Source organism: Nymphaea colorata, chromosome 13, assembly GCF_008831285.2.
Source record: "Nymphaea colorata isolate Beijing-Zhang1983 chromosome 13, ASM883128v2, whole genome shotgun sequence".
NCBI classification, from domain to species: domain Eukaryota; kingdom Viridiplantae; phylum Streptophyta; class Magnoliopsida; order Nymphaeales; family Nymphaeaceae; genus Nymphaea; species Nymphaea colorata.
Window position 1 is genome coordinate 2,589,506 of NC_045150.1, and position 27,990 is coordinate 2,617,495.

At 38.4% G+C, this 27,990-nt stretch overlaps 1 protein-coding gene across 2 annotated transcripts; it reads right to left on the reverse strand.

Moving 5' to 3' along the window:
* Positions 1–4,939: 4,939 nt before the first annotated feature.
* LOC116266641 (ACT domain-containing protein ACR3) lies at positions 4,940–27,938 on the reverse strand. 2 transcript variants are annotated; one of them, XM_031647945.2, is made up of 9 exons: positions 27,681–27,937; positions 25,394–25,493; positions 25,110–25,231; positions 23,612–23,657; positions 12,547–12,661; positions 10,825–10,892; positions 9,496–10,086; positions 6,400–6,504; positions 4,940–5,401 (listed from the first exon to the last, which is right to left on the reverse strand). In XM_031647945.2, exons 3-9 carry the CDS (start codon positions 25,178–25,180, stop codon positions 5,084–5,086), a joined length of 1,314 nt encoding a protein of 437 aa, XP_031503805.1. In that variant the 5' UTR covers positions 25,181–25,231; positions 25,394–25,493; positions 27,681–27,937; the 3' UTR covers positions 4,940–5,083. The 2 variants fall into 2 exon arrangements, with proteins under 2 accessions (XP_031503805.1, XP_049937120.1); XM_050081163.1 differs by lacking the exon at positions 6,400–6,504 and having other exon boundaries at positions 27,681–27,938.
* Positions 27,939–27,990: the final 52 nt, after the last annotated feature.

Genomic DNA, 27,990 nt, shown 5'->3' on the forward strand with positions numbered 1-27,990 from the left:
AATAGGTTATGGGTGAACACGGTTTCCCACCTTCTACTGAAGTTGCCACCCAACTTTTTATTTTTCCATGATATAGGGTCTGCTTGAATTGGTCGCCTCTTGGCCTCCACCCCAATTGTTGCGCCAACCCCTTTGAAAATATCGACACTCGGGTCGAACTCTTGGGTGCATTTTAATTCGGTGTAGCTAAAAAGGCCGAAATCTCGAAAACAAAGCCTATCCATTTACAATGTCCCCACCTCATGCAGGTTCTCTATGCATCATTAGCATGATTAATAACACAGTCTCAGGGAGCTATACAATTTAGATTATTTGCATACTAGTGGCTTCAAATAATTTTGTTTATTACATGTTGGTGTCCCTCAATTCTAAAGTTTTCTATAAGTTTTAAAATTGGGTCGCTGGTGTGGGTGATATGTAGGTAATTGTCTAAGCCTGACCAACAAAAAAATGCTTATTTTTATATTGATATTTCAAAGCAATTTTTTTCGTTTATATATTGGTGCCCCTTAAAAATTTATAAGTTCACAATTAGTGTCCACTGACCATAATTTTTTGGCTCCATTCCTGATGTTAGCATTTTTCAGCCAAAAAAAATCTGCTTTTCCCACTTTTTATAAATATCTAAATACAGCACCATAAAAAAGTTTATGCAACAAAATGAAGATTGTAACTCGATCTAAGGTTTTAGCTTGACACCATTTACATTTCTCCGTCAACCCTTGCTGCCATTAGGGTGTTTGATTCCCTAATGTCAAAAATCAGAGGTGATTTTATGATTCTGGGATCTTAAATCCAAATATTTCAGATCAATTTAGGGTCTTAAGTACTTTGCTTGATTGATGCATGGATTACATGATGAATTTGTCGTCCTCTCATTTCAAAATCCACGAATCTCAAGTCAGACTATCTCCTTTAATTTGTGATTCATGCATAATGTCTATCTTAAATTCATGATTTTCATTAAAGCCATGGTTCCACCTTAATTCAGCCTTCAGGTTTAAGATCCCTAGTAGCCAGACACCCCCTTGTCTTATCCATCTCATATATTCTATGTAAATCCATTTATTATTTTCTTTTATGGTAATAGTACTTGGTTTTAGTATCCACTTAGGAGAGGAGCCAGAAAATTTGGTTAAGGGGTACTACTTATAAAATTTTAAGGGGCACACCAAATGTATAAATGAAAAAGCAAAATTACCCAGAATTATCAATATAAAAAATAAACATTGTTTTTTAGGTCTGTGTGGGCAAGTGCCCACACCTTCCTCTGGCCCAGATTCCGCTATTGCTTAGAAAAGGATGGTGAACAATGGACCTTGTCTGTAGGGATGTCAATATATCTGATTTGAATTGGATATTCGACCGATCCGATTCGAAAAAATCAGATATGGATAAAAATTTAATATCCGATTAAGAAATCGGATCGGATTTGGATTTAATAAATGACATCCGATCGGATTCGGATTCGGATATAAATATAAAAATTGGATTCGGATCGGATTCAGATTGTAAAATCGGATTTCGGATTCGGATATGACTTTGCTTTATTCGAATTCGAATCCGAATATATGTATATCCGAAAAAACGGATATGATTGAAGATGTATCTGATCCGAATCCGATCAGTTGACATCCCTACTTGTCTGTCTATTTCAACAGTTAGTGCTCATCTCCAACTAGAGGAGATCACGAGGGGACTGGTTTAGTTTCCAGTTCATGCTAGAGATAGTCCATGGGATTCGAAGTTCTTTCTCTGTTTTCACTAATTCAAGTTCTTGATTTGCTTTTTTATTAATTGTTTTGCATATATAATGCAGTAGAGTTGTAGGGGTTCAGGTTCCAGGCCGGTCAACTTGAATGAAGATATTCTGGTCCGGGTGAACGTTAAAGTAGACGTGGGGGCAGAGCTAGGAATTTTTGTTCGAGGGGCATGTATACAAATTAACTAAATTTTAAAGCATTCAAAAAATTTAGATTTAAATTAATAGTAAATTGAATTTTGGGCACAATATACACATAAATAAACAAATGTTAAACTGACAAATTTTGTGAGATGATCCAATATGTGTGAATAAACAAAATTGTGGGACTGTATGGGCAACAGTCCACACAAGCCCAAATGTTGCTTTGCCCCTGGGTGGGCGTGCCCGAGTCAAACGTTTTGGAGCCCAGCCAATTTGTGTCATGCATCAACGTCATTCAGCGGTAGTAGAACATCACTCTGGAAACATAACACCTATGGGAATCAAATGAGCGTCATGTCATTTTCATGCCATCAACATAATCGTTATGTTATACTATGCACCTTGGGGCTCAAATTTGGAAGCATTCAAGCTCTACTTCAAAAATGTGGCTTTCAACAATCTGAATTTGCAAAAAAAAAGAAAAAAAGATTCACTAATTATAAAAAAATAAAAAAGAATGAAGATAAGGCCGGTTACCTTCCTTCCACACAAATAAACAATGGGAGTATGATCTCATGTGAGTATCACCAGTGCCGTTCACTTGTTTTGTTGCCCAACCATGGCTGCAGAATATAAAATGCGGGAACTTTTGATTTTTCAGACCTTCCTTTTGCTTATGTACAAGTTTTTAGTAAGGATTATACTTTTCAAAAAGGTGGCGTAACCAGGGGCAGAGCCAAGGAAGGGTCTGCTTGGGCCGCGGCTCCACTTCAACTTTTTTTATAAAAAAAAAATTGCAAAAACGATATTTCGGCTCTAGTCAAAATTTAGAAACTTTAATTAGGTCCCTCTAATGAAAAATTTCTAGCTCTGCCTTAGGAATAATAGAAGAAATGGAAGCTAATAGGTCTGAATTCCCTAGTGTCAACTCTACATGTGATAAAAAAGGTGTAGAGGAAAGGAAGGTGACACAGATATATAAGTTGAAGCATGAAGAGATCATCACTTTGAAACATCAAAAACAGTCTCGAATCCTATGAAGATGGATGAAGGGATTTCTTTCTGCTCAGTGAAAGATTCAGTGAAAGATTAAGAATTAAATTTGAGCAAAAGATCGAGAATTAAATTTCTGATAACTTGAAAAACAAAAATCGTTAGCTAAAAGCATAAAATAAAATATAGTCATGGAAGGTAATATTTGACTACTTTAAGAGATACACTTAAGAAAAAAAAAAAAAAAAAAAAAACAACGCTGGTCTGCTCGTCAACTAGAAACAGTGTTGCGTGCTGGATGATGTCATCTGAACAATGTTTATTGCCAGAAAATGACTGAAGAAAAAGAATAGTAGTCTCTATATAGAAAACGATGATATGGTACGAATTGGCCATCTAACCTTCACCTTTGTAGCTAAAGTTGGTCGGCAAATAAATGCTAAAGGACCTGTTTGGATGACACCTGAATTCATGTCGAAAAACTTGTTCAGCATGAGAACAACATTTGAAAAACCTGTTTAGATTCTGATATCTGGAACTTAACATGATTTACAGACCATCCAAACAGACCATTAAGTGGGAAAGAGGGTTTGGGTGGCCGAGTGTTGCCTTTCCCAAGTGAATTGTAGGTCAAAACTCACGGACCACCAGTCGTTGAATTTGGCTGAGTCTGTTAATGAAGTTCAAGCCAAATAGCTCAGTAGAAATATTGTAAACAATCGGCTCGCATAATGGCTGATGCACGAATGGTTTTAAATGGGTTTTTTATGTTAATATAAATAAAAACAATTTAATATTACCTCATTAATATATTTAATTGATTTGATATTATATTAGTCATAAGGCACCATATATATCAGCTCCTTCATTTTAGTGCCCGTTAGAAATGTCAATGGATCATATTTAAATTGAAAAATATTTTTATCCAGTATGCAGTTTGTCGAATGTTTTAAATGCTCAGATGTGTATATTGTATCTGACTCTGAAAATTAAATTTGAAATCCGAAACAGATCTAAACCCAACTTTTATATTTACAATGGAATCTGATTTTAAAATTCACAACTGAATCTGAACTGCAATATTATATGCTAAAACGCAGGTTCCAAAATATATGGATAGTAGATATAAGATATTTATTTAAAATTAAATTTAATAAATCCAACCGATTATATATTTTGAAATTATATGTCCAACTGATCAGATGCTCATTCCTTATATCTGAATTTGATCCTATTTTTCAGTCGAATGTTACAAATTTTTCTGTATCTGACTTGCTTGAAGCAATTCAGTTGGGCATTGGATTCAGATTCGATCTGAATCCGATTCATTAACATTCTTATTACCAATATAATACACATCAAACACCGCATACGGAATATGGCCAACATTTTCTTAAAAGGTATCTTCACGCAAATCGTTCAGGTTTAAGAACATCTAAGCGCATTTAGATGACACTCTAAAACGTTGTTTTGAAGACAAAACCAGTGAGTGATCAAAACTGGGTTTGATACACACCCATGTAGACAACACTGTTTGAAAAATTCAAGCCCAGCTGATCCACACCACTGTTGACAACATTGCTCTTTCCTAAATCTGGGCGTATGTTCAATCATGATGGATCTTAGATCAAAGGCTAATCTGAAATCCACAATTTATGAGACTCACTGTAGATAGTTTAAACAAATTGTGAATATCAGCAGTCAGGATTTTATATCCACTAAGGATTCAATTGACATTACATCTTTGGACTCAAGATCCTCAATGATCTCAAATTACCTTAGATTTCAGATCCAAAGTAAATAAACATAGCCTATGAGTGTAAGGATGTACCTTTTACTAGAAAAGCTGAAACAGTTTATCTGCAAATATATTGCTGGGTTTCTGCCATTCTAATCAGCAAGGTTCTGCACATCTTAGCACCACCCGATGCTTTCAAGTATATGGCTACAGATAAATGATACAGGAATATTTGATTTGAGAAACGGAGTTTCTTATTCTTTTCTTCTCTCCCTTATATGGATGTCAATAAGAATTCCAAATGCAAATCTCCCCGTGGATACACGTAGAGAGGGAAGATAATACACTAATGACACATATATGTCACAGTAAGAAATGTTGTCGTGAGATAATACATTAATGACACATATATGTCACAGTAAGAAATATTGCCGTTTGTTGCACATTCAAGGCAAGAATTTCCAAAATAATCTTCCAAAAGAGAAGCTGAATTTAGCCGTCCCCACAGACTGCGAGGGTTTGTCCAAGTCTGGTGCCTTCACATTAAGCAGCATGGTATGGCCTATCTCCTTGCGCAGAGACTCAATGGTCTTCATATCCACCGGGTTCCCTGATGCATCCCTCACATAGAACACATTCACAGCTTTGGCACCTACTGTTGACACCTCCGCACGCATCACAGTGAGCCCGTTTTCGCGTAAGACTCGAGTTACGTCTGATAGCAATCCCACTCTATCCTTGGCACTCAATTCTAGGCTCACACCCTATGCAAATGACATGAGACAAGGAAGAACTGCCTTTAGTTATAAAAAGGGAACAAGATGTAAAGGGTCTGCATGTATCATGCAGTATGTGAAGATTCAAATGTCCTTTGCTTGGGCTGGACCAGTAAGTAGTGAGACAATGCATAAATGTGACTTAGTACAAAGATGGCATACAATTATATTGATCAACCTGGTAGAAATTCGGTAATTAGTCCCAGACCAGGACTTGCCTTTAGGTGATCAAATGTCGTGTTTTAGGGATCTAAATGAAATTATTGTAATATACAAGGAACAGTTGGAACTCCAAGCAGAAATCAAGAGACAGGCCAATGGAGAGAAATCAGAGAGACTTCTATGCAACCAAACTTGAAGCAACTCAAATCTAGATCGAAACGGAGAATCATACATCTTGCAACAACTTATAATGGCTAAGGGAAAAACAAGGGATTGTTTTTTTCTGCAAACAGTATACGTATATACATACTAATGCAAAAGCACATTACAAGAGCATGCAATGCACAACCCATGATAATATGAAAATGAATGAGGTCGACTAAGAGCATTATAAAGCATCACATGAAAGTGATGTTATCACATTTGACATAATGATACAGATTTTTTTTTTCCTCAATGGCCATGGAACTTGGGGAAAATGGGGGAGATAGAATCCTATTCAAGCAACTGTTCAAAGGACAAGTGAATGGGTAACAAAATTCTCATCTCAATATCCAAGAACACCTTATAAACAACTAAAAGGGCAACATAGGAATTCATTAGCATGGAATTTCATGCACATAAGCCCACAAAAATGTTTCAGAGATCTATTACACAAAATAGGAGATGACTCGACATATTATTCAAACTTCAAATGTCCGAGATCATGAATTCAAATGGCTTTATGTAATGATGTTCAAAGATCAATCAGCTAGTGAAAAGTTCCGCTGATTTTCACCAATCAGGTAATTCAATTGGTGAACAAGGTTTTGTCATTTACTCACATCAGATACTCTACGCAGAATAGCAGCCTCGAGACTCCGGATGACATGGTTTTTCTCTGCCTCTGAGTTGAGAGTGCAACCATCCATATGCCTAATGTAGTACTCCTGAAAAGTGAAAGCCCAAGTAACTTGCATTAAGTTTCTTGGTTGTCATAAAGAATCTTTTTTTCAGAGAGAATTCTCCTTTGCCCACACTTGCAGAGATTGGAATCCCTCTCTGAAAAATAATACTGCAGAATTTTCTTCTCAGTTTGATCAAGTAGAGTACATGTTTCATAATAGGAAGAAGTTCACAAGAAAATTCTTGATTCTTTAAAACAAGTTTTGAAATTCCATCTACCAAACTTGGTCAAGAATCGCTGTGAAGTCCAATTCGTCATCCAAATACCCAATTGCAAGTCATGGTGCATCTAAGGTGGTCGACTTTGCTGACTTCTGTATCTGGAAGTCTTGGTCCAGCAGAGAGTTCTGGATCAAATAATTCCAGATCCCACAACCTGATACAAACCAGACCATAATGTAGGGTATTTTTGCATGGCACAGGAATAGTGCTTTATGCAGCAATGAGCACCAAAGCCTCTTCTGTATTAGCTTAGTTGTCAAGGTGGCTAGGCGCTGCCTGGTGCCTAGCCTAAAAAGGCATCCAAAAGTTGTTGCAATTTTGCTTATTTATTTTTAATTCTAAAATGTTAGCTTTATGTTTTATATGTCAAGTTAGCATGTTAGAAAGTTAGGATTAGTCAAATTCAACTTATAAAACTGCAAAATAAAATGTTTAATGCATTGAATTTAAACCAGATGATAGACTTCTCATGGTAGAACTGAAAATGACCTTTAGACAATATACATGAAACAGAAAATAACCAAAATAATACCTACTTCGAATCTGTGCTCTCTAAACTGGACCTATGGTAGATGGCAACTGAATATGAACAAATGTGAAAGACTGTAAAAGACGCCCACACAACCCTGACTTAAGTTGTTTAATGCATACATTAGCAGAACTCAAATCACACCTACAATCCTAACTCAATCAATTCAGGTGAAAGATAGACCTTGCAAGCAATCTAATTTCTGCACAAATTGTAATTTTCTGAGATACTTATAGCAAAAATTCTCTGTTTTCAACATAAATTTTGCAACCATTGGGTCAAATCAGAGTCCCTGCAATAAAATTAAGCTAAATTCAAGGGATAACATGTCTTGGGAAGCCAAATATCAGAGGCTAAAATCACCCAAACTTCCAAATGGACTAGGCACCAGCACACCTAGTCCTGAGTAGGCACTCCTAGGCGCTAGCATGGGATATGCACTGATAATTAGCCTATGCCTAGGCGTCGCGTTAACAACTAAGTGTATTAGACTTGTACACCCTTCAGTATGATCACCGAAAGTTATCAGGATGCACCGTGTACATCATGAAGGCAGGATAGTGTACAAATGCTTTTATCTAGAAAAGGTATAATTTAGTTGAAGTTTGCATTACCTAATGCCTAATTCTAACAGCTGCAGGCATTCAAATACCACCAGTATCCTTTAGGGAACATGATGTCTAGCATGATTACTTATCCCCTATGTCACAGTGGTACGTGGGAAGGACCCACGTACCGGTACCTGCACTGCGGTACGTCTTGGTACATTCTTCCTCCTTCTTTCTCATACATAATACTTATGTCACTTTAAATGAACCTATTTTTTCCTGACGCCTCTTCCTCTTTCTTCCTTACCTTCATACAACATATCTACAACAAAAATGACATCATATATTTATGTTACTTTTTTTGCTGATTTCATTTGTAATAATTAATTAAAAATATATAACTATTGTCGTACCACCGTACCAAAATTGGCGAAAACGATGTACCCATACCCACTTCCCCATACCAGCACCCGTACCCGTACCTATGTGACATAGGTTATCCCATGAAAACCAATACAATGGATTAGAGTCATTAGACTAATCAGAACTTAGAAAAAGCCAATTGAATATGATTCAAAATACATGGGAGTTGGCCATGTAAACAAAGACAAGAGTAACCGTCCATTCCTGCATCTTAATCACCTAACATGTACTTGATGGACACAACATTCACCTCTGTGAGGATTGCTTTTCTCTCTCTGCCTCAAACTTTCTTTGATCAAGTTCCTTAAAAAGAAGCAAACCTGAAGGCCCTCTCTCTAGCCCTATCAACAGACTCTCCCTTGTAGAATGTAATCTATTAGATTCATGGGTGTGTTATTTATGAGCAAGTTTCACCAATTAGCCACCCACAAAAGCTTCAGCAATTGATAAATTTGTTAACCAATTAGTGGGTGAAATAATTGAGAGCTAATGCTTAGTCAACTTTATATCCACCTAAATTGTATGTTCGTGTAAACATTGGTCATGTTGGGTCTTTCTTATATTTTGTTTGATGTGCTTTCCCTGATAAGTTACCAGCATTAACTTTCCTTCAATATCTGTGTCATGGAAACATATTTACAACACTTTAATCCATCCCAAGTTCAAAGATATTATTTTCAAATATTTATCTTAAACATATAGTTGGAACTTGGAAGTACTCACTATGCCATCTATGGCACATGAACTCGCCTGGAAGCGTGCCCACTTGTGTCGACATGGGTGTGGACAATAACCATGTACACTATTGAAAACATTCAGGTTTAGATATGCAAGTGTCTCAATCAGTTTCATTTGACACAAATTTACAAAGCTATACCTAACTAGCAAACCACGCAGAATATCTTTCGATGTTTCACATCCAAATCCAAAATGTCCCCACCTAGTTAACATTTAGAGCCATCTACTAAAAATATCAACTACGAACAAATCAGCAAAAACGAAAGCTCTTATACATTAGAACATTCATTGTACCATCTTCTACTTGTTTTACACTCCTCAGATTTAAATGAATGATTTTCGGAAAAATAAACAAAATAGAAAATTTTAAAAGAAAACGAATATGAAAAGTCAAAAAGTAAGGTACATGTTTTGTAAGCTACAGAGATGGAGGAGCAGGACACAGCAATTACCTCTACAACATACAGTAAGCACTCATATAGTGAAAGGGTGAAGCCACTGGGGGGTCTATTTACCTGGAGGGCGTAAGGCCCATCGGACACGATGGAAGCGTGGAACACCACGTATTTCATGTCGGTGAGAGTGCACACAGTGTCAAACAACAGCTTGGGGCGGTCCTTGCACCTTACATTTACCACTGAGTATCCCTTCTCGTCGCATCCCTCCACCGTGATCCTCGGCCGGAAATCACAGCACGGGCCCGCTTTCTCCCCATACCCTCCATCAACCACCAACTCATTGTCCGGGTCGTCGGACATCATCCGATGCAGCCTCCGATCGGTGCGGGTAAGGTCCGTAGAGACGTTTGTGTGGGCGACGCCGTCCCCGCCACGGAGCACATTGCGGAGGTGTTCCTGGATGTCGGCGAGGCGGGCAGGGTCGTCGAGGCGCCGGGAGCTGGCACTGTCGGTAACGTAGAAGACGCAGGCAATGCGGGTGTTATGAGACCAGGCTTGTGCAGCCACAACGTTGCAGTTGAGGTCGGCCAGCACCGCGGAGATCTCGGAGAGGAGGCCCGGCCGGTCGCTGCCCATGAGCTCAATCGCTGTGTACTCTCCCCCGACCGACTGGACGCGCGTCTTAGGAGACCCATTTGCCCCCAGTGCCTGTTAAGGAATACCACCATCATTTATTTCAAAGGAAAGAAAAAATGAAAGAACGACAAGAATCAGAATTGCACAGGGATTGAACCTCCAATATCATTAAGCAAGAAATAACTCCATGAATCATGATACAAACTTCATGGAGTGCACCGGAATGTTCGGTATCTGTCAATGTACCATACTCCTACTCACATACCATCATATACCGTTCTGTTTTAAACTTCACAAAAAGACTGACTTGATATACAGAACATAAGCTACCATTGATCTTGCTTTATGAACCAGGTAGGGGCAGAGCCTTTTTTTTTCCATCAAATGCTGAGCATCTAGTTAACAAATTTTTAATTGGCCATGTGGCAGTGACTTGGGTTTCATGGAGTTGTTTTATATAACTAGACCCAAATTATAAATTTAAAGTTTTATAAAACTGGCTAGACATAGTCACATAGACCCATTGAGCTCCAACTTGAACCACGTTAGAGAGAACAATTTGGTTGGTACGATTCGCTATGGAACAACTTTGAACCGGACGTAAACCAGTCTCTCCCCTATCTTTATCATGACTAATAAGTTGCCGGACTTACATGGGCCATGGTGAATAAAATTTTACAGGGGATCCGAGCTTAAATGCCTAGGTTGATCAACCTCAAATTTTTCGGTTCTGCCAGCTAGATGCATTTTTCTGGTACGTGTTGCGATATCATACTATGAAAGAAATACGGTGTCAGTTAAGGTCCTCACCTTTTCGATCTGTTCGATCATCTTCGGGTCTGTCACTTTGTTTCCCTGCTGATCCGTGACATGGAAAACTGCCCAAGGACAAAGCAATACATGCAGTCAGTGACATGCAAAACCGCGCCAAGTAGTTGGTACCCACAAAAGAATCCCAAGCCGTGGCTTGCTTTCCCCTTGGTAAGCCACAATTACAGGCTCAAGAATCACAGGTTTGACTTCTTATTCTACGATTGTTGGTCACAAGGTCACACCTGCGATTGAGAGGTAACAGAGAACTACGGGCGCAACAAACATGTGGTTGTCTTATGCATCTTACCATAAGAAATCATTAGAACTAAAGGCAAATAAACAGTCATAGGGCAAAGCAAGCAGCAGGAAAAGTATAGATCAGCCCATGCTGATGTGTGTGTGTGTGTGTGCGGGGGGGGGGGGGGGGGGGGGGTGTGGTGGTGGTGGTTTGACCATTGGCAGAACTAGAAAGTTTTGGTTAAGGGGTAATAATTAACAAAACTTTGGATCATTTAAGCATATAACAAATAGTTAGAGGCACCACATATAAATACCTAAATGCTTACGGGCATCTTAGATATACATTTTGGACCCTTTAAATAAATTTTGGACCCTATAGATATGCGAATGTTTGTGGTCAACAGATATGTAAAATTATATGGGACTCTATAAGCAACTGTCCTCACATGCCTACATCTGTTTCCACCCTTAGGTTTGACACACTAGCTTGGGCTAATTACTGACGGACGGCCAGTTACTAGCTCAAATGACACGGGCATCAAAATCTCTTCTCCCCATAAAAGGTAAATGGTGCGCTAATTGAAGTGCAGCCCGAGCTCCAATGGAGCCCATAACCCTTGGGCTTCCGGAAGAACTGACCCTTGAGGGCTTCAAAACAGAAAATACTCAACCAGTATTGAGCATCAAATTTTCAGCCTACACAAAAAAGTTTCCTATTTCAATGTCAAAATACCCAGAACTAACATAATTAATGCAGAACCTACCATCCGCAGTCGATCCAGTAAAGGGTCGAGATGCACAACGAGCCTTTCAACCTCAGTTATTTATTTATTTATTTATTTATTTATTTAAGTCTTTGCAACCAAATTGGACCGTGTAGAAGTGATCTCCATTGGTTGATTTGAATTGTTTGGCTCATGTAGAAATCAACTTAAAAGTTTGTCGCCCCAGTAATGATATGTTAGTTTACAAGATATGTATGTTTAAACCACTAAATTTTAGCATTTTCATGGGGCTGACTTCTGACATACTACGAAATCCTACATACATATCACATTCCAGCAACTTCATGGTAGCTTCTAGTAAAACTCAATTGTGTAAATCACATCTATATGATCAAATTTTATTACTGAATAGGTCCGAATCGATTTGCAACTATTCAGGGAAATCAGCAAGTTTTCTTTTTGGACATGAATGACACACACAAGAACAGGCTATTTTTTACCGGAAAGACTTACACAAGAGGAGCAAGTTGCGAACATAGGCATTTCAGGCCATTTTATAAGTTCGAAATCCAGCTTATACTATGCGTCAGGCAACGTCGTAGATGATCGTGAATTTTCCACCATGGCCGGAAAAGGGGGGTCCCAAGCTGCTAATAGTTTCCAACAGACGAGGAACCTCCTTTCCCAGGAAACCAAACAAGGTGTGACAATTCTCCTTCACCCACTTTCTATTTTTATTTTTCAATTTCCTTACCATCCATGAACCATCCTCCATCAGAGGAGATGTACGCTTTGGAAATGCTGAGATCAAGGTCGGTCAGGACCTGAACAACTTCCAGCAGTATACCATGCTTGTTCACGCTGTCAACCTGCAGCACGCGGAAAAAAGGAAAAAGGCCAAGTTCAAGTCAGTACTTGCTTCAATTTTTTGGCTGCCGGAGACAAATTTACGCACATATTTTTCGTTTTTTGGTTTCTTTTCTACACTTCCACGTCTTCTAAGTTCATAATATTGGAGCTCTGTTTTCTAGGAGCAATAAATAGTGAACCAACCGAACTTTTCGTCTAACACAGGTCAAAGCCCAGTAGATATAGTCAAATGAGAACACTAGCCATACTAAAAAACATAATGAAAATTTTATAAAAACGTGCCTAATCTTTTAGTGAATAACAAAAACATGTTTAAGTTTCGATTTCGTTCATTTAATTGCATATGTTATATAAGAAAGGATGAATGTTCTAGTAACATGAACAAAACTTGATAAAAATACAAACATTAAAGTTTACCATTAACAAAACGTACGATGAACGTGAAACTGCAGCGCTTTTCAAGAACGATATATTAAGCAAGAGAAAAAAAATTGTCATACATGAAATATTTCTAAAATATGATATTCATGTAAGGCACCTTTCGAGATGCTTATACAACGACTTGCCTGCTTCATAAATTTAAAGCTTCTAGCTAGGAATTCGAGATGCTATGCTACAAGTAAGGTTATTGGTCAGACCGTCAAAAACCAGTACTGGCATGGAATGTCACAAGAAACGAAATGTGATTATTGATTCTCTTTTCACCATCTTATGTGCGTTTTCAGGGTGATGTTTAACCTCAACTTGTTATCTACATGTGCAACCTGATCACCATTCTTACTTCTACCCTTGATCACAAAAACACATGTTTTTCTTTTGAAAAAATGCGTTAAAAATATGAAAAAAAGTCGGCTGAATAAAACATAAAAAAAATGATTTTTTTTTTTAATTTTGGTTTTTTTCGTTTTTTTCCCATTTTTTCCATTCTATGTGTTTTCATGTATTTTCACATTTCCCCCCTTTTTTTTTTGTTCTATGTGTTTTTTCACGTTTTCTTTAATACCATGCCAAACTGTTTGTTTCTATTTTCTAATTTTTAAATATACTTATATTTTCATGTTGTTTTATTAGTTTCTCATTTTATTTTTTTCCCCAATTTTTAAGATTTTTAAAATTTACCATATTTTTTTCTGTATTTTCCATTTTTTAAAGCTTGCAATATTATATCCTAAAAAACTTCACCGTTTAAAATGTGAAAATGATATTTGTGACTGTTTTTACCATTTCCATTGAGGAAACTGTTGTCAAGGACTTGGCTTTTCACTCAAATCTCAAAAAGGAAGCCTTAGGGTTTCAAATTTATTGAAGAAACTGCAAAGTTTTATGAACTGCAAATCAATAACGTACAAGCACTATTCTCATGCTTAACTCAAGATAAAATTTCAGAGTAGATTGACTAAGAGATAATCATGTAAAATGTTGTTGTTTAACGTGTTCTACAGTTATGATAGACAATACGAACGCCTTTAAAGAGTCCTTGACCCAAGACGGACACATATACACCCCAAGGGGTTGGCGCGGTGGGCCTTTAAATACCAAGAAGTCAGGGTTCCACTCATGGACACCATGGTCTGAAGAAGCTTAAGTAGGCTTAGGCCTTAACCACCAAGTTACCTTTCCTAGAGTTTTATGCCGCCAAGAGCACGCTAAGTTTCGTGTTCTGGTATCTCTTCCCCTTGTTACAAATGGACAAATAAACTTTAACCACCACAAAAATATATTGAATTGATGAAGTTTTTTATGTAATTAGGGGCTGTACATTAGCATTCAAAGAAATTCTTACCAGTTGAGTCCCATTCACTTAAAAAAAAAAAAGTCAACTGTTTCCACGTAACTGAAAGGTTAACAACGCCTGGAAAGAGCCCTAAAGGCCTCCTCATCCTCCTATTTCAGGGGCCATGAGCTGCTTTGGCGTCAGCAGCGACAGTAGTGTACCCTTTAACATGTCCAACCACTTAAACATGCAGAGCATAACACCCATAACTAGAAACTTGCCTTTAAAGAGGACCTTAGCCCGACCAACTACACAGCCCAACCCTACCTTGGATCCAAGGATTTTGCTACGAAACATAAATTTAAAATCTACTGTGATGAAATCCAGCTAGTCGTCAGGCTATGTTTCAAACACTGGAGAGAAGGAGATGAATGCAGCACATTGTCACTCAGGCTTATTGGACGCCCAATTTTGGCGCCCACTAATTAAATTCATCAACCAACTCAAGCTGACTAGATCCGACCTCTCAAATTGGATGAGAAATCGGTTGGTAATCCTAGCGACGGCGTTATCAGTTTCAGATCAGCAATTGATATGGAATTATAGATCAGTCGAAGGTGGAGGAGGGTGCTCAAACAGGAGCTTCAAGAGACGCTAGATGAAGAAGTGAGTGCCCAGCATCAAAAAGCTCGAATCAAGTGGTTGTCCAAGGAGGATCATAATATCCCTTTCTTCAAGGAATGGCGAAAGGTTGCACACCAATAACTGCATACACAGAATAGCAGGCAATTAAGACCCCACGAAAATCAGAAACACTTGTGATGCTTTCTTCTGCGAGCTTTTGGCAATGCTGGAAGACAACGGTGAGACTCGTGGGAGCAGAACAGGGATCTCAAGTCATGGGGGAGGAGAATAGCAAACACCTCCATTCTACGACCCTTGAGGAGACAAGAGACATCGTATTTGCATCTGATCCCTACAGGACTCCTCGACCTGATAGTTTCCCAGGTTCCTTATATCAGAACCATTGGGAATGCATAGGAAGAGATTTCACAGAAATGGCTAACTCCTTTCTCAGATCTGAGAAAATTAAAAAAAAGTCAAAAGGACAGAAATTGCCGGATTCAGGACTTTCGGCCAATAGCCTTGTCAAACTCTAAGTACAAATTCCAGTCAAAGTTTTTCGTGGTCAGGATGAATCTGATTTTGACCAAATTAATGGAACATAGCTAGCCAGCTTTCTTGCTAAGGCGAAGCCTCGAAGACGCTGTTATTCTACGTCACGAAATTATGAACACACTGTGACACAGTTCCCGTCCAGCCTGCTGCTTGAAGATCGACCTAGTGAAGGCATATGATTGCGTTAATTGGGAATTCATAAAGTCATCCTTTCGTGCCTTTGAATTTGAAGGAAGAGTGGATTCAAAGGCTATCAGCGTGCTATTCTACTGCTTCGACTTGTATGATGATCATTTGCTCTCCAGGAGAGTAGTTTGACATGAATTGAAGACTGTGATTGTGAGGTGGTCCTTTGTCGCCTTAAATTTTTATTATCGTTACAATTTCTCACCTATGTAGCTTCAGTTGTCCCGACCACACATAGTTCTGTATTCCGCTTCCATGCTAGACAGAGCTGCGACCTTCTGTTTCCAACTACTCCACAAAACAAAGATTTTCTTCAGTGAAAACATAATAACCTGATACTCCTCATGTGAATCTCCAACTTAGTTTGCATCTGTATAAGCAACAAGATTTTGTCCCTTACAAGAGTAATGATCTTTGTGGTAGAGAAGACCATCCCAAGTTGGCTACTCATATATGTCGGTGATATTATTACTACTAGAAATTGTGATAGTCACATTTGTGAAGTGTTAAGGAGTGTCTAAATGTGTTTAGCTCTGGACCTAACTCCAAACATGTTAGGTCTAGGTGATTTCTTATTTCTCTTATTGTTCTCATGTGTTGTTATTCTCTCAATAATGGCATCTTCTGTAAATTTCAGTAATTGAGGGCATTATTGCTCAACTTTTAAAGGTCGATATATATATATATATATATATATATAGGTGTGTTTTAGGGTTGAGGCTGCAATATGCAAGCCAGTCGTCTCCCTCTTTACCTCTTCTTTGTCTCCTTCAATTTCTTCTATGCTAAAGTACCACTACGATGGACATGCAAGGCTGATGCATCAAAACTTATATGGTATCAGAGCAAAGGTCTTGTGGTTTCTCCAGAAGGAATGCCCAAAGAAATCTGATTTGTTCTTCCAAGAAAGATAACTATCTACTTAATTTCATCATACCTCTAGTCACCTCATTCATCCTTATTCATTGTTTCTCCCTCAGAGATTTCATCATTGCCTCATTTTTCTCACCCTATTCTCCTTTTCTAGTTTGTGTTAATCTCCAAGCTATTTCTTATATCCATATCTCTCTTTAATGTCGCAACTTTAACGTCTGAAATATCTCATTCTGTTAATTTCTCTTATGTCCTCACTCTTCTTGACGTCAGTTTATGGTGTTGAACACTTTCTTCTTCTCTTGCACGTAATTTTCCTTGAAACGTTTGTCGTCTTACTGTATTCAGTCTGCCACTCTGTGTTCAACCACTTGTATTTTGACGATATACCTAGAGCTACTTTCCTTGTCCGGTCTGCATTCACTTATTTTATCCTAAAAGATACTTTTATAGCCACAACAATGTCTTTTCCTATGCTTGCACAATAACAGATTTATGCACAATTGTCCATCGGTTGAAAAACAAAACATCGTCTTTTAGTTACTGTTGCTTGTGGCACATCATTTACATTAACTTTTGATTCTTGTTGCCGGCAAAAATGTTCACTCTCTCACCTAATATTCTTTTGTTTTTGTCTCTTTCATGAATTTCACTTCAAACAACAATTCTTTCAGTTTCTTGACCCAACTTGTTTTCCAGAAACTTATGCATACAACTTACCTGACCTAAAAGTGGCAACTAGTTTCTTTTATAAGGAGTCATAATCTATTTGGGCATCTAGATGAAACTTCTGTAGACCGACTGCAGTTTATCTTGTAAGAAAGTAAGGATGGCAAAGGAGAATCCATCATGAGGGAGAAAAATCCAGAATATGTCAAATGGATGAAAAGAGACCAATCGCTTGTGGCATACATCACTTCAACACTTTCAGAGGAGGCACTTATTATTTCTGATGATCTTACTGCAGCACAACTATGAGATATTCTCAAGTGTCAGAGGCAAGAGGTCTAGAGCTGAAGCGAAAATTTCATAATCTCAAGAAAGAATCAAAATATGTTGTGAAATATTTGACTCAGATGAAAAAGTCACGGATCAGGTTGCCATGATTGGGAGTGCAGTTTTAGATGACAACAAAGTTCAGCAAATTTTAAGTGGACTCAAACCAACATACACGTATTTTGTACTGCTCTGGTGTTCCTGCTCTGCTCGGTTTTGATGAACTCAAGGCTAAACTGCTTCAGCATGAGATGGATAGGGAACAAATTTCAATGCAGATGATGAAATTTCTCATAATGTCTTGATGGCTGGTACTTCAGTTGGGTATGTTTGTGGAGGAGGAAGTTATGAAGGAGGACAAGGGCAATGTCAATTTGGTCAGGTTGAAAATTTCCTACTCCTAGTATCTCTACAAGAATTAGAAATCAAAGAAGGATCATGACATGTTTTCGATGTAACAAGAAAGGGCGTGTTAAGGAAAATTGTTAGTAAAATCCACAAAATAAAGGGAATGCTTACGAGGGAGGAGTGTAGAGAACTCAATATAAACACATAAATCTATACCAGATGATTCACAACATATACTTATGATTGTGTTTTCAAGATGAACTTCAAACAAAATGATCAAGGACAATAGTAAGTGGATTTTGGGCAGCCATTCATGTCACTAGAAACACAGGTAAAATTGCCTAACTTATCTACTTATTCAGAACAAGGATCGATCATCACATTAGATGGATCATATCATTCCATCACTCATACTGGAAATGCACAAATTCTCATGTCTAATTCTTCATTATCCCTGTCTAATGTCCTCCTTGCTTCAAATAATAAAAAAAATATTGTTTCAGTGTCTAAACATGTTGATTATACACATTCTTCTGTCAAATTCACTCCCTCTTTTGTGTATGTCAAGGATCTTCAATGAAGAAGACATTTGGTAAAAGAGAATAATATATACTATTTCAAGGAAACTCTACTAACCACAGTTCCAGTTTCTTCTTCAATTGATTTACTAGTTGCTTCTTTAATTATTAGTGCATCCACTCAGTTGCGTATTCATAGTTCAGATGTTTTAAATTTATACTAATGTAATAAGCTTGATTTATAACACAACCTTTTGGGTCATTGTACGCGAAGTTTTAATGAAAGACTTATTGCAGGTAATTTCGCATAGAGTCTAGCTTAGAGTTTAACTCAAAAGTCAAACAGTACCGTAGTTCTCAACTCTATAAAGCCATGTTCTTTTTTATATTTTGAATAAAAGAGATTTTAAATCATTTGAGATTGTCTATTCTGATGTGTCAAGGCCTACCCCAATTTCTTCATTGCCTGGTAGTTGTTATTATGTTATCTTCATATATTCTTTTTCCCATTATACCTGGATACATTTTATGAAAAATAAATCTAAAGCTTTCAAGTTTTTCTGGAACTTTCATGTCTTAATTCAAAACAAACTCTCCTCCAATATTGTGCATTTTGACTGTGATGGTGAATGAGAGTATTAATCCAAAGACTTTATTGCATATCTTCAAAATAATGAGATGAGTAAACAAATATCTTGCCTGCACACTCTCTAGTAAAATGGGGTAGTTGAGTGGAAGCACCGACACATTGCAGAGACTACTTTGAGAATGATGCTAATATGTCAGCTAGCCTTTAGGCAGAGACTTTTCAGATGTTGTTCATATCATAAATCGATTGCCTATGATTATCTTGGAGCACAAGTATTCTTATTGAGTTCTTTATGGGCAACATCCTGCATATAATGATCCTTGCATATTTGGTTTCACATAAATACATCTTTGAGAAATAAGTTTTAAGACAAAACATTAAAATGTAGCTTTGTTGAATATGCAGATGAGCATAAGGGATTCAGATGCTATGATCCAGGCAGTAAACGAATATAGACTTCGTAGAATGTGGTGTTTGATGAATTTAACTTTCATAAGGAATGTGGCCCCACCGACCCAATCTCACTATAGAGTAAGATCTATGATCCTATAACTTTGACAAGAAATGTGGCCCCACCGACCCACTCTCATTATAGAGTAAGGTCTATGATCCTTGGTTAAGTTGGGAGCTTTTGCCCATGGCAGCTCAGCCATGTATCTTCTTGCCCTCTTGTGAGTGCACATGCAAGAAATGTTCAGTCCAACCATGATTGATCTACCATGGAACAAGCTAAGCCTAGCAATGACTTTTAACATAAAGTAAGCTGCCATTCAACAATTTTTTGGGCTAGTCTATAGTTGAAGAGATCAGGACATGAATGATGAACGAGTTAGTCAACATGTAAGGAGATCTAAACGAGTTCGGCACCTCATTGATTGATAGATCAGTTATGAAAGCTTCTCTTTGGTTTTCCACTATGTCACCAGGGTGCGGCAACCCTGGTGACGCACTCGCGTCGACGCGACGCGGGTGCTGGTGCGACCCAGATTCGCACCCAACCCGCACCCTATTGATTTCAGTTTTTTTTAGTTTTTTTTATCAAATTTGATATTATTAATATATTATAATAATAAATTAATAATAATAATAAATACCCTCGCCGCACCGCTGCAAACGTAATTTTTTGAGATGTATCGCACCCAAACCCACACCCCGCATTTTGGTGACATAGGTTTTCCAATTATTTATGTCAAACCTATAAACCTAGTTAATGGCTAAGGGCTATGAATGAGTAGATAGAAACATTCTATAAATGTGAAACTTGGGAAGTAATATCGGTACCTCAATGGAAGACTACAGTAGGTTCCAAGTGGGTTTAAAGTCAAGTATAAACTGGATGGTAGCAATGAACTATATAAAAACCACACTGTTTGCCAAATGTTTCACACAATATTTTGGGCAAAACTACGACGAGACTTTCAATCCAGTGGTTACAATGGATACGATCAGGGTGGGCATCGGGCCTGGGTCTGGCCCCAAAAAAACCAGCCCAGGCCGGTCCAATGGGGCCCGATTCAGCTCAGTAAATTATTTAATATTATTTTATTTTATTAACAATATATTTTATTATTAAAAATATTGTTTACACTCAAAATATTTTATTTAATATTTTAAAAAATATTTTTTTTATTTAGCTGGGCTGGGCCGGGCTCGGGTTTCTAGCATCGGACCGGGCCGGGCTAGGTACGAGCATTTCTCCCAATGAATTCAAAGGTGCAGTTTTTGTGGAAGCTTTCTTGATCATTCAATTTTTATTTACGAAGAAAAGATATCTCCAGTTCTTAATAGTTCAACCTCAAATCCATAAATTTCAAGACTTCCGCTGATGTTAGATCCTTTGCTTGATATAACTTCAAACCTCTCACAATATCCAAGGTCGGATCTAAGATCTCGGACTATGAAACAACCCTATAGAATTTTACATTGTTTGAAGCCTCCCAACATAACAATGGTTTTTATAAAAAAAACAGCACAAAAATTGTTATAGGCAGCGTAAAAAAAATCTGAGGAAATTAGCTTGTATTGGTCGACCATTCCCTTGCCGACACCATGCTAGTGGAGACGTGGGCACCAGCATGTAATTGTTTATCAGGGGCAACGTATAGTAATAAGGGAGGACTTAAATAAATACAAAATTATAAAGGAGCCCAACATTTGAGCCAATAATAAATAAACAAGCCCTCAACCTTTAAAAGACCACAAATGAGCCCACAACCTTCGCATTAATGTTGAAGGGTTGTTTGTGATTCTAAGTAAAAGTTGACGGCTGGTGGACACTTGGGGAGGACTAAAATAAATTCAATATATATATAAACATTTGAGGCCCCCAACCTTCAAGGGACAACAACTAAATCATCAACTGTAAAGGCTTATTTATGGTACAGAGCGAAGCTCCCACCCACTCCCTAAGCCACCTAACTAGATCGATGTAAACTTTTTCTTTGAAATACTTAGCCTAATCTACTTTACGCAGTTGATATCTTGACTATTTTATAAATTTGCCTAAGGCAAATCAGTGATAGCAACAAAGCATAAAGGTGAGGTAAAGGTTGAAAACAAAACTGAGTTCGAATTTCTTCTAGAAAGAGTGACGGGTCCAGTGGCTTTACATAGTCCAGTGAAGCACCCACAATGTGGTAGAGAGTCCGGATAGAGAGCCTCATCCCTTACGAAGGGATAAGGATCAAAGCGAACGCCACCGGTGCAAAAGCTGGATGTGACAAGGGCTAAGCATATCTCGGCAGAACCTATCCTACATTCAACTAGGCATGGTTAGGACAGTGATATGACATACACTCGGAGCCAACCACAGATACACATGTTTTTTTCCTTCTTCTGGAAAGCTAAGTTCAGACGTAGGAAAGAGAATTATATGACAAATCAAGATACCATATGGCCTCAAAGGCGTGGATCTGCACAGCCCTTTCTCCTTTACTCTTCTCATTTTCCATTAATAGTTGAAATGGATTTCTAGATCAAACTACTGGACAAGAAGATCCGAGAATTGACAAAATTGGATCAAGTAGGAAATCATTTAAGCGGAAAAAATAGTAAATTTTCAAGGATCTTGCGATAGATAATATCACGGATCTTTTTATTAAGTAGGGGAAAACCTAAATTGTCTTTTTTATAATATGAAAAAAACTTGCGGTTCTGTTGAATAAGACCCGAGAATTAGCAAAATTGGATCAAGTAGCAAACCGTTTAAGGGGAAATGATAAATTTTCACGGATCTTAGGATAGATAATATAATGGGGTTTTCTAATCAAGTCGGGAAAAACCTAGTTGTCCTTTTTATAATATAAAACACTTAAGGTTGTATTAGATAACACCTTTTAAAAAACAACGTTTTCTGAAAATCGGGTTTTGTGGAAAGTTACTTTGTAACAGGAGAGAGTGGAGACAAGTTATTCATTTCCTTTTAAAAAGGTGGTTTTTCCAAAACTGGTTTTTTGTAAAACCAGTTTCAACCGTCACCGAAGCATGCCTTAGATGCAGTTTTAGATGAGATTTTGGTATTACTAAATCTTTAAATGTGTTTTCAATTTTATACAAGAACATAAAATAATTAATATATTTTAAATAAGATGAGCTTAAATCAATTTAAATATCCTTTAAATATCCCAGGCAGAGCCACATGTGGGAGAGTGTTAATGGTTACCCACACCAGGCCCACAAAAAATCACTATTTTTACACTACTGCTTTCAAGTAATTTCATCATTTAAGTATATCAGTGTCTCTAAAGTTTTTGAATGAATGTCCCTCTACCCAAAATTTCTGGCTCCACCAACGGTTAAATACTTACTCTTTGTCCAACTCAATTTGAAGTACACTGATTTAGGAATACTTCAATCGAATTTGATCACAATATTGCTTCTAGTCTTGTTGTTCAAGAATCATAACACAGTTGAAAGATGAAACTTTTCAATTCAGGGCTGTTTTTTGGAATTCCACGTAGCTCATCGAGGAAAAAAGTTTTCAGAGGATTGTATTCTTCGGAACCCTCCCATAATTCCATTCACAGACCTCAGGTTTTTTACTTATGTGGGCCCTATTTTTGCTAACAACTATCACAACCAACCCCATAAACCATATACTGGTGAAAACAAGAGCTTCTATGTCTTCCGACGATGTCTTCTTAACTTGAAAAGTGGTTTTCTCTTTTGTAAAACGAGGGAAAACACTTATCTTGACAAATATTTTAACTGGAGATAAAAGTTATTTGATAGCAGTCCTACTCAAAGCAGGTTAGATGTTATGGTCCCTAACAGGGGACCATGTGTCATACTTACTACCGAAAAAGTTTAAAAAGAAAAGAAGCTCATATTCGCAATTATGACCAAAAGGTGGTCCTTTGAACAAAACTTGTTATAGAAAAGAAAAAACACCGAATTTCGCTTTTCAGTTCGGGAGGAAGATTCCCGGTTGCCGGTAGCTGTCAACGGATCTCACCTTTTGCCGGGCATCATTTCATTCTCCTATTCCTCATTACATTCGTGCGTCTAAAGAAGCGTGGGTTCGCGTGGAAGAGGGGGCAGAGATTACCTTGACGAGCGTGCAGTCGCTGCAGGTGGCGTTATCAATGGATACCCTGCAAAGTGAAGAGGACGCAGGTCAGCACCAACCCAAAAGAGACTCGGTCTCTACAAAGAACCGAGTCCACGACGAAGAATCGGGGGCGATCCAACTTGGGTCTATCGCTAAAATCCGGTTCTGCATGGACCTGCTGCTGCACAAGTGGGTCAAGATGCCTAGCTAAGAGAGTGAGTTGGGTGCACCACTGATATATTGCAAAAAAAAAAAAAGGTTAAAATTGGGGTATTCTGAAAATCATTTTAATCGTTTAAAATTTTTTCGATTTCTTTTTTTGTATTTACAAAAAGTTCTCTTTAATAGCATTAAGCATATTAATGCATAAAAAAATTATACATGGACAAGTGCATACAACCAGCTCCATGCACCTTTGCAAAGATTCATTATACAGATTGTTCAGATTGAAGTAAATATTATAGGCCAAAACACAAAAATGCCTTTCAATTGAAAAGAACAAAGACAAAAGAAAAAACACTTGTAAGGACAAACTCGAAAGAAAAACTCCAAAGAAAAAAAAACGACAGGGATGAAAATACCCTTAAACAAACAAAAAGTACCCCTCAATAAAAGGTAAGAAGAACGAACCATTCTCCTGACTTCCAGATGTAACACCTTTATTTCTATACAAGAATGAGATTGACAAAAAAACAAAAAAGAAAAAAACCTCCAAAAAGTTGCATGCGGGAGCGAAATAAAGAGCCACCTTTTCAATAACGGAAGATCCCGCAAATAACAAGCCATCGTTTCGATAATGGAAGACTCCAAATCTGAATGTTTCGGTTTAAGCGTGGAGCGCAATTACATAAAAGGACCATAGTATCCTAACGTCCGCCCTTTTCTTAGGTAGGCCGAGAAAGTTGATTTCACCAAAGCTGAGACCAAAAAAAAAAAAAGAGTAAAATTTTCAACAATGGAAGATCCTTAATTATCTTAATATCCCCGAGTCAGAGTGGAGTTCAACCACATAAAAGAGCCATACTGTCACTAATGCCTGTCCTTTCTTAGGCAAGTTGAGAGTTGATTTCTCCAAAGCAAGTTGGGATGGAAGGAAAGTGGGTGCTTCTGAATACATAAAAAAGAGACAAACGCCTAAGTGAAGAAAGTATTTTCTTTCACATTCCAAAGTTACTCACTACGTACGAATACTTTCAGTACAAGAGCAGTTCATCCCATTATTTCCCTGCAATTTTCTTTGCCGCTCTCTAACTCTCTTCCTCCTTCAACCAAGAAAATCTTCTTGATTCGATGCAGTTCTCATGTTGTCAAATTAAAAGAACTTCTAGATAAAGGGGCGTCCAAGCAAGCCCACAACCTAGAGATTCCAATGATTGGGACAAAGAGGAAAGGAAAAAAGGAGCGCATAAAATTGCAAGTGTCAAAATCAGCGATGTCTTCGGAGCTAGGTGGTTGACTTTAAGCGGGAACCGTGGGAAGGAAGCAGGAGGCCTACCTCGGGGGATTGATTCTCTGGTTTAGTGTCTCGTACTCAGGATCAAAGTAAGGCCAGCAAATGCTCCCCATGCATGCGCCTTGGCTTCCTTTTTTGTCCACTCTACTTCTTAGCCGAGGCTCCTGCATGTGGGGCATAAAGCAAGTGAGTACTGAAAAGGTGAAGAGCCCAAAGTTACAATTGCCACCGCCCATCATGACCATCCATTAGAATTCGGATATGCGGAGGAAGACAAGAATAAAGCCCTCTACGGTTTATCATGTCAAAAAAGAAAAGAGACAAACCTTATCTCGGAATCAAGGTCGCAGATCTTGCTCTCGGAAAATCTGGGAAAGTGATATGTAATCTCACGATTCTTCTTTTTCGGAAATCTCAAGCAGATGTCTACGCACATGGAAAGGAAGACAGAACAGGTACACATAAAAGTCTAGAAATAAAGATCATATAAAAATTCATTAGTACCTCAACAAGAGAAGACTAGTTTTAAAAACTGAAGATACTATACCTCTGGATAATCAGTTATGATGTATAGCATGACTGTATGAGCCATGCATGATGGAACGACAGCTCTAACCACATTTAACGACATCACTGATGTCAGAGAATGTTACCATCTTCATCATTTCTCTTTCTTTTTCCTTTGTTATGTTTAAGCTTACGTCTATATTTGTCAAACTTTTACTTGGTTGGTTCCACATTCCGACAATATTTTTACTTCATTTTCCAATTAAAAAAACGCAATGGTACTCGAGTTTTTGTATCGCAGCTTGTTTGTGCGTTTGACAAATGTGCACAGGAAGAATTTTAAAACGTGTTTAATAATCGAGATTCTCTTACTTTAGATGATCATCGACGCTTTTCATGTCAACCACTGGTGCCGTTTTATTTATCTTTTGCAGCACGAACACACTGGAGAACAAAGTGATAGCCTAATCGAGATAGAATCCCACTCCTTTTCATGATAAACATATAAGATGCATTAGTCAGAATTAGACTCGTTGCCGGATCCAGTTTTCATGTCTGTCCGGCATTCTAGCCATACGACATGCCAGCCATCATATTGCCTCGTACGATATTTTTATTTTTTAAAATTTAATAGATAAATATTTTAAAATATTTAATAAATTGAAAAACAAATAATATCGTAAGCTTCGCGATTAGGTTGTCATTTTAATAAAAATAAGCACCAATGGTCGACCACTCAACCAGACGGAATGGCTAAACAGAAAGTTGCCACTCTTTAACATTCCCTGTCTGATGCGAGAGAGAGCGAGTCAGAGAGAGAGAGAGAGAGAGAGAATAAAATAAGGGCAACGATCGATTCATCACCAGCCGAAAATTGAGACGGGAAGCTGTGCTAAGAGAGGGGAAGCCAACAAATCGATAACCCACGGATTATTCCTGAAACTCTTCATCGATTGGGACACACTCGGAACCGGAATCTGCCAACAGGACTGCACGTTCCTTCTTCAGATACACCAAACCACGGATAGGAGGTAGGCCAAAGGATGGGGAAAAAGTCGGATACTTGGCCAAAGAGGGGAGAGGTGAAGAGGGACCCTTTCATTTGCCGTACGGTCAGCTCGAATCCATCACACTCGGAGCGGTGGCTCAAACAGACAAGAAAAGGGAAAACGAATAGCCGGGGCACAATGAATTCGAGGCTGACGAAGAGGGCGAGAAACGGAAGGTGGGATTGACAGGGAAGACGGCGTAACTGCTAGATTTCCAGAGAAGATATCAAAACTTTCTCCACAGGCGGCCATCCAAGAGAGGCGGGAAAGCAAGTAGTCTAGTGGACACGGATGTCTAGTCGGCTCTCCAGACGCCTTAGATGCGACGGCAGCTTAACAGAGGGAAACAAAATGACGAACTTCCGGAACTCCATATTTCTTTGACGCATGAGAAAAACGTAGAAGATCACTCTGGCGAATGGAAATTGGACTTCTTCCATAAACAGAACCGTGAAACTAGCAAAACTTCCATTGAAATTTGTGCGAAAACGCTGAACTGGAAATAAAAGGAGCGGATTTCTCAGAAGAACAAAAAACAGAGCAAGCAACAGGGAAGACACTAAAATTACGCGAAAGAAGAGGCATTCTAGCGTAAAATTCCGTAGACGATGGAGAGGAATGCATCGAGCACGGAAACACGGAAGGAAAATTTAATTATAAACGAAAAGGGGGAAGAACCCGAAACGGTGTAAAAGGCCATTCCGGGAAAAGGAGAGAAAGAGAAGAAATGCTCATAAAATCCACAGGCGACGCCGACAGGAAGCAAAAAATCTGGTATGAGAATGAGTTCGATCCCAGTAGGAACCCCAGAGAGCAGTCAAACTCAAATCCACAACAAGAACGAAGAAGAGAAACACGGAAATCAAAGGAATTCCTGCAAGAAAAACGTAAGGCTCGCCACCGCCTCGACGAAGAAACAAGAGATCATTCATTCACAAGCCCAATGAAGTAACCGGGAACGAAGAAAGGACACCGCAGAATCTCCGCAAAGCCAGTCGGAATCTCAAAAAAAATGTCGAAAAACGTCACGGAATAAGAAGATCGGGAATTCACTGACCTTCACACTTCTCTGGCACTTTTCCGGCGGCGCGGCCCTTGTTTGCAGACGGAACGGCGTAGGAGGAAAGACGGGGGCGGCTTTGCTAGCGCACATAAGAAGCAGAAGCAGAAGCAGAAGCAGAAGAAGACAGCCGCCTAACGAGTGTCCGGTAACGGCATTCGCCCACTCCTCCTTTCGACGTCGGAATCGCACTCACCAGAACGAAGCATCGTCGTCATCAACATCATCATTCCTCCCTCTTCGCATCACCTCCTCCCACTCTCCTAATATAGGGCAAACCATAATACCATTTCTGCCCTCAGTCGAA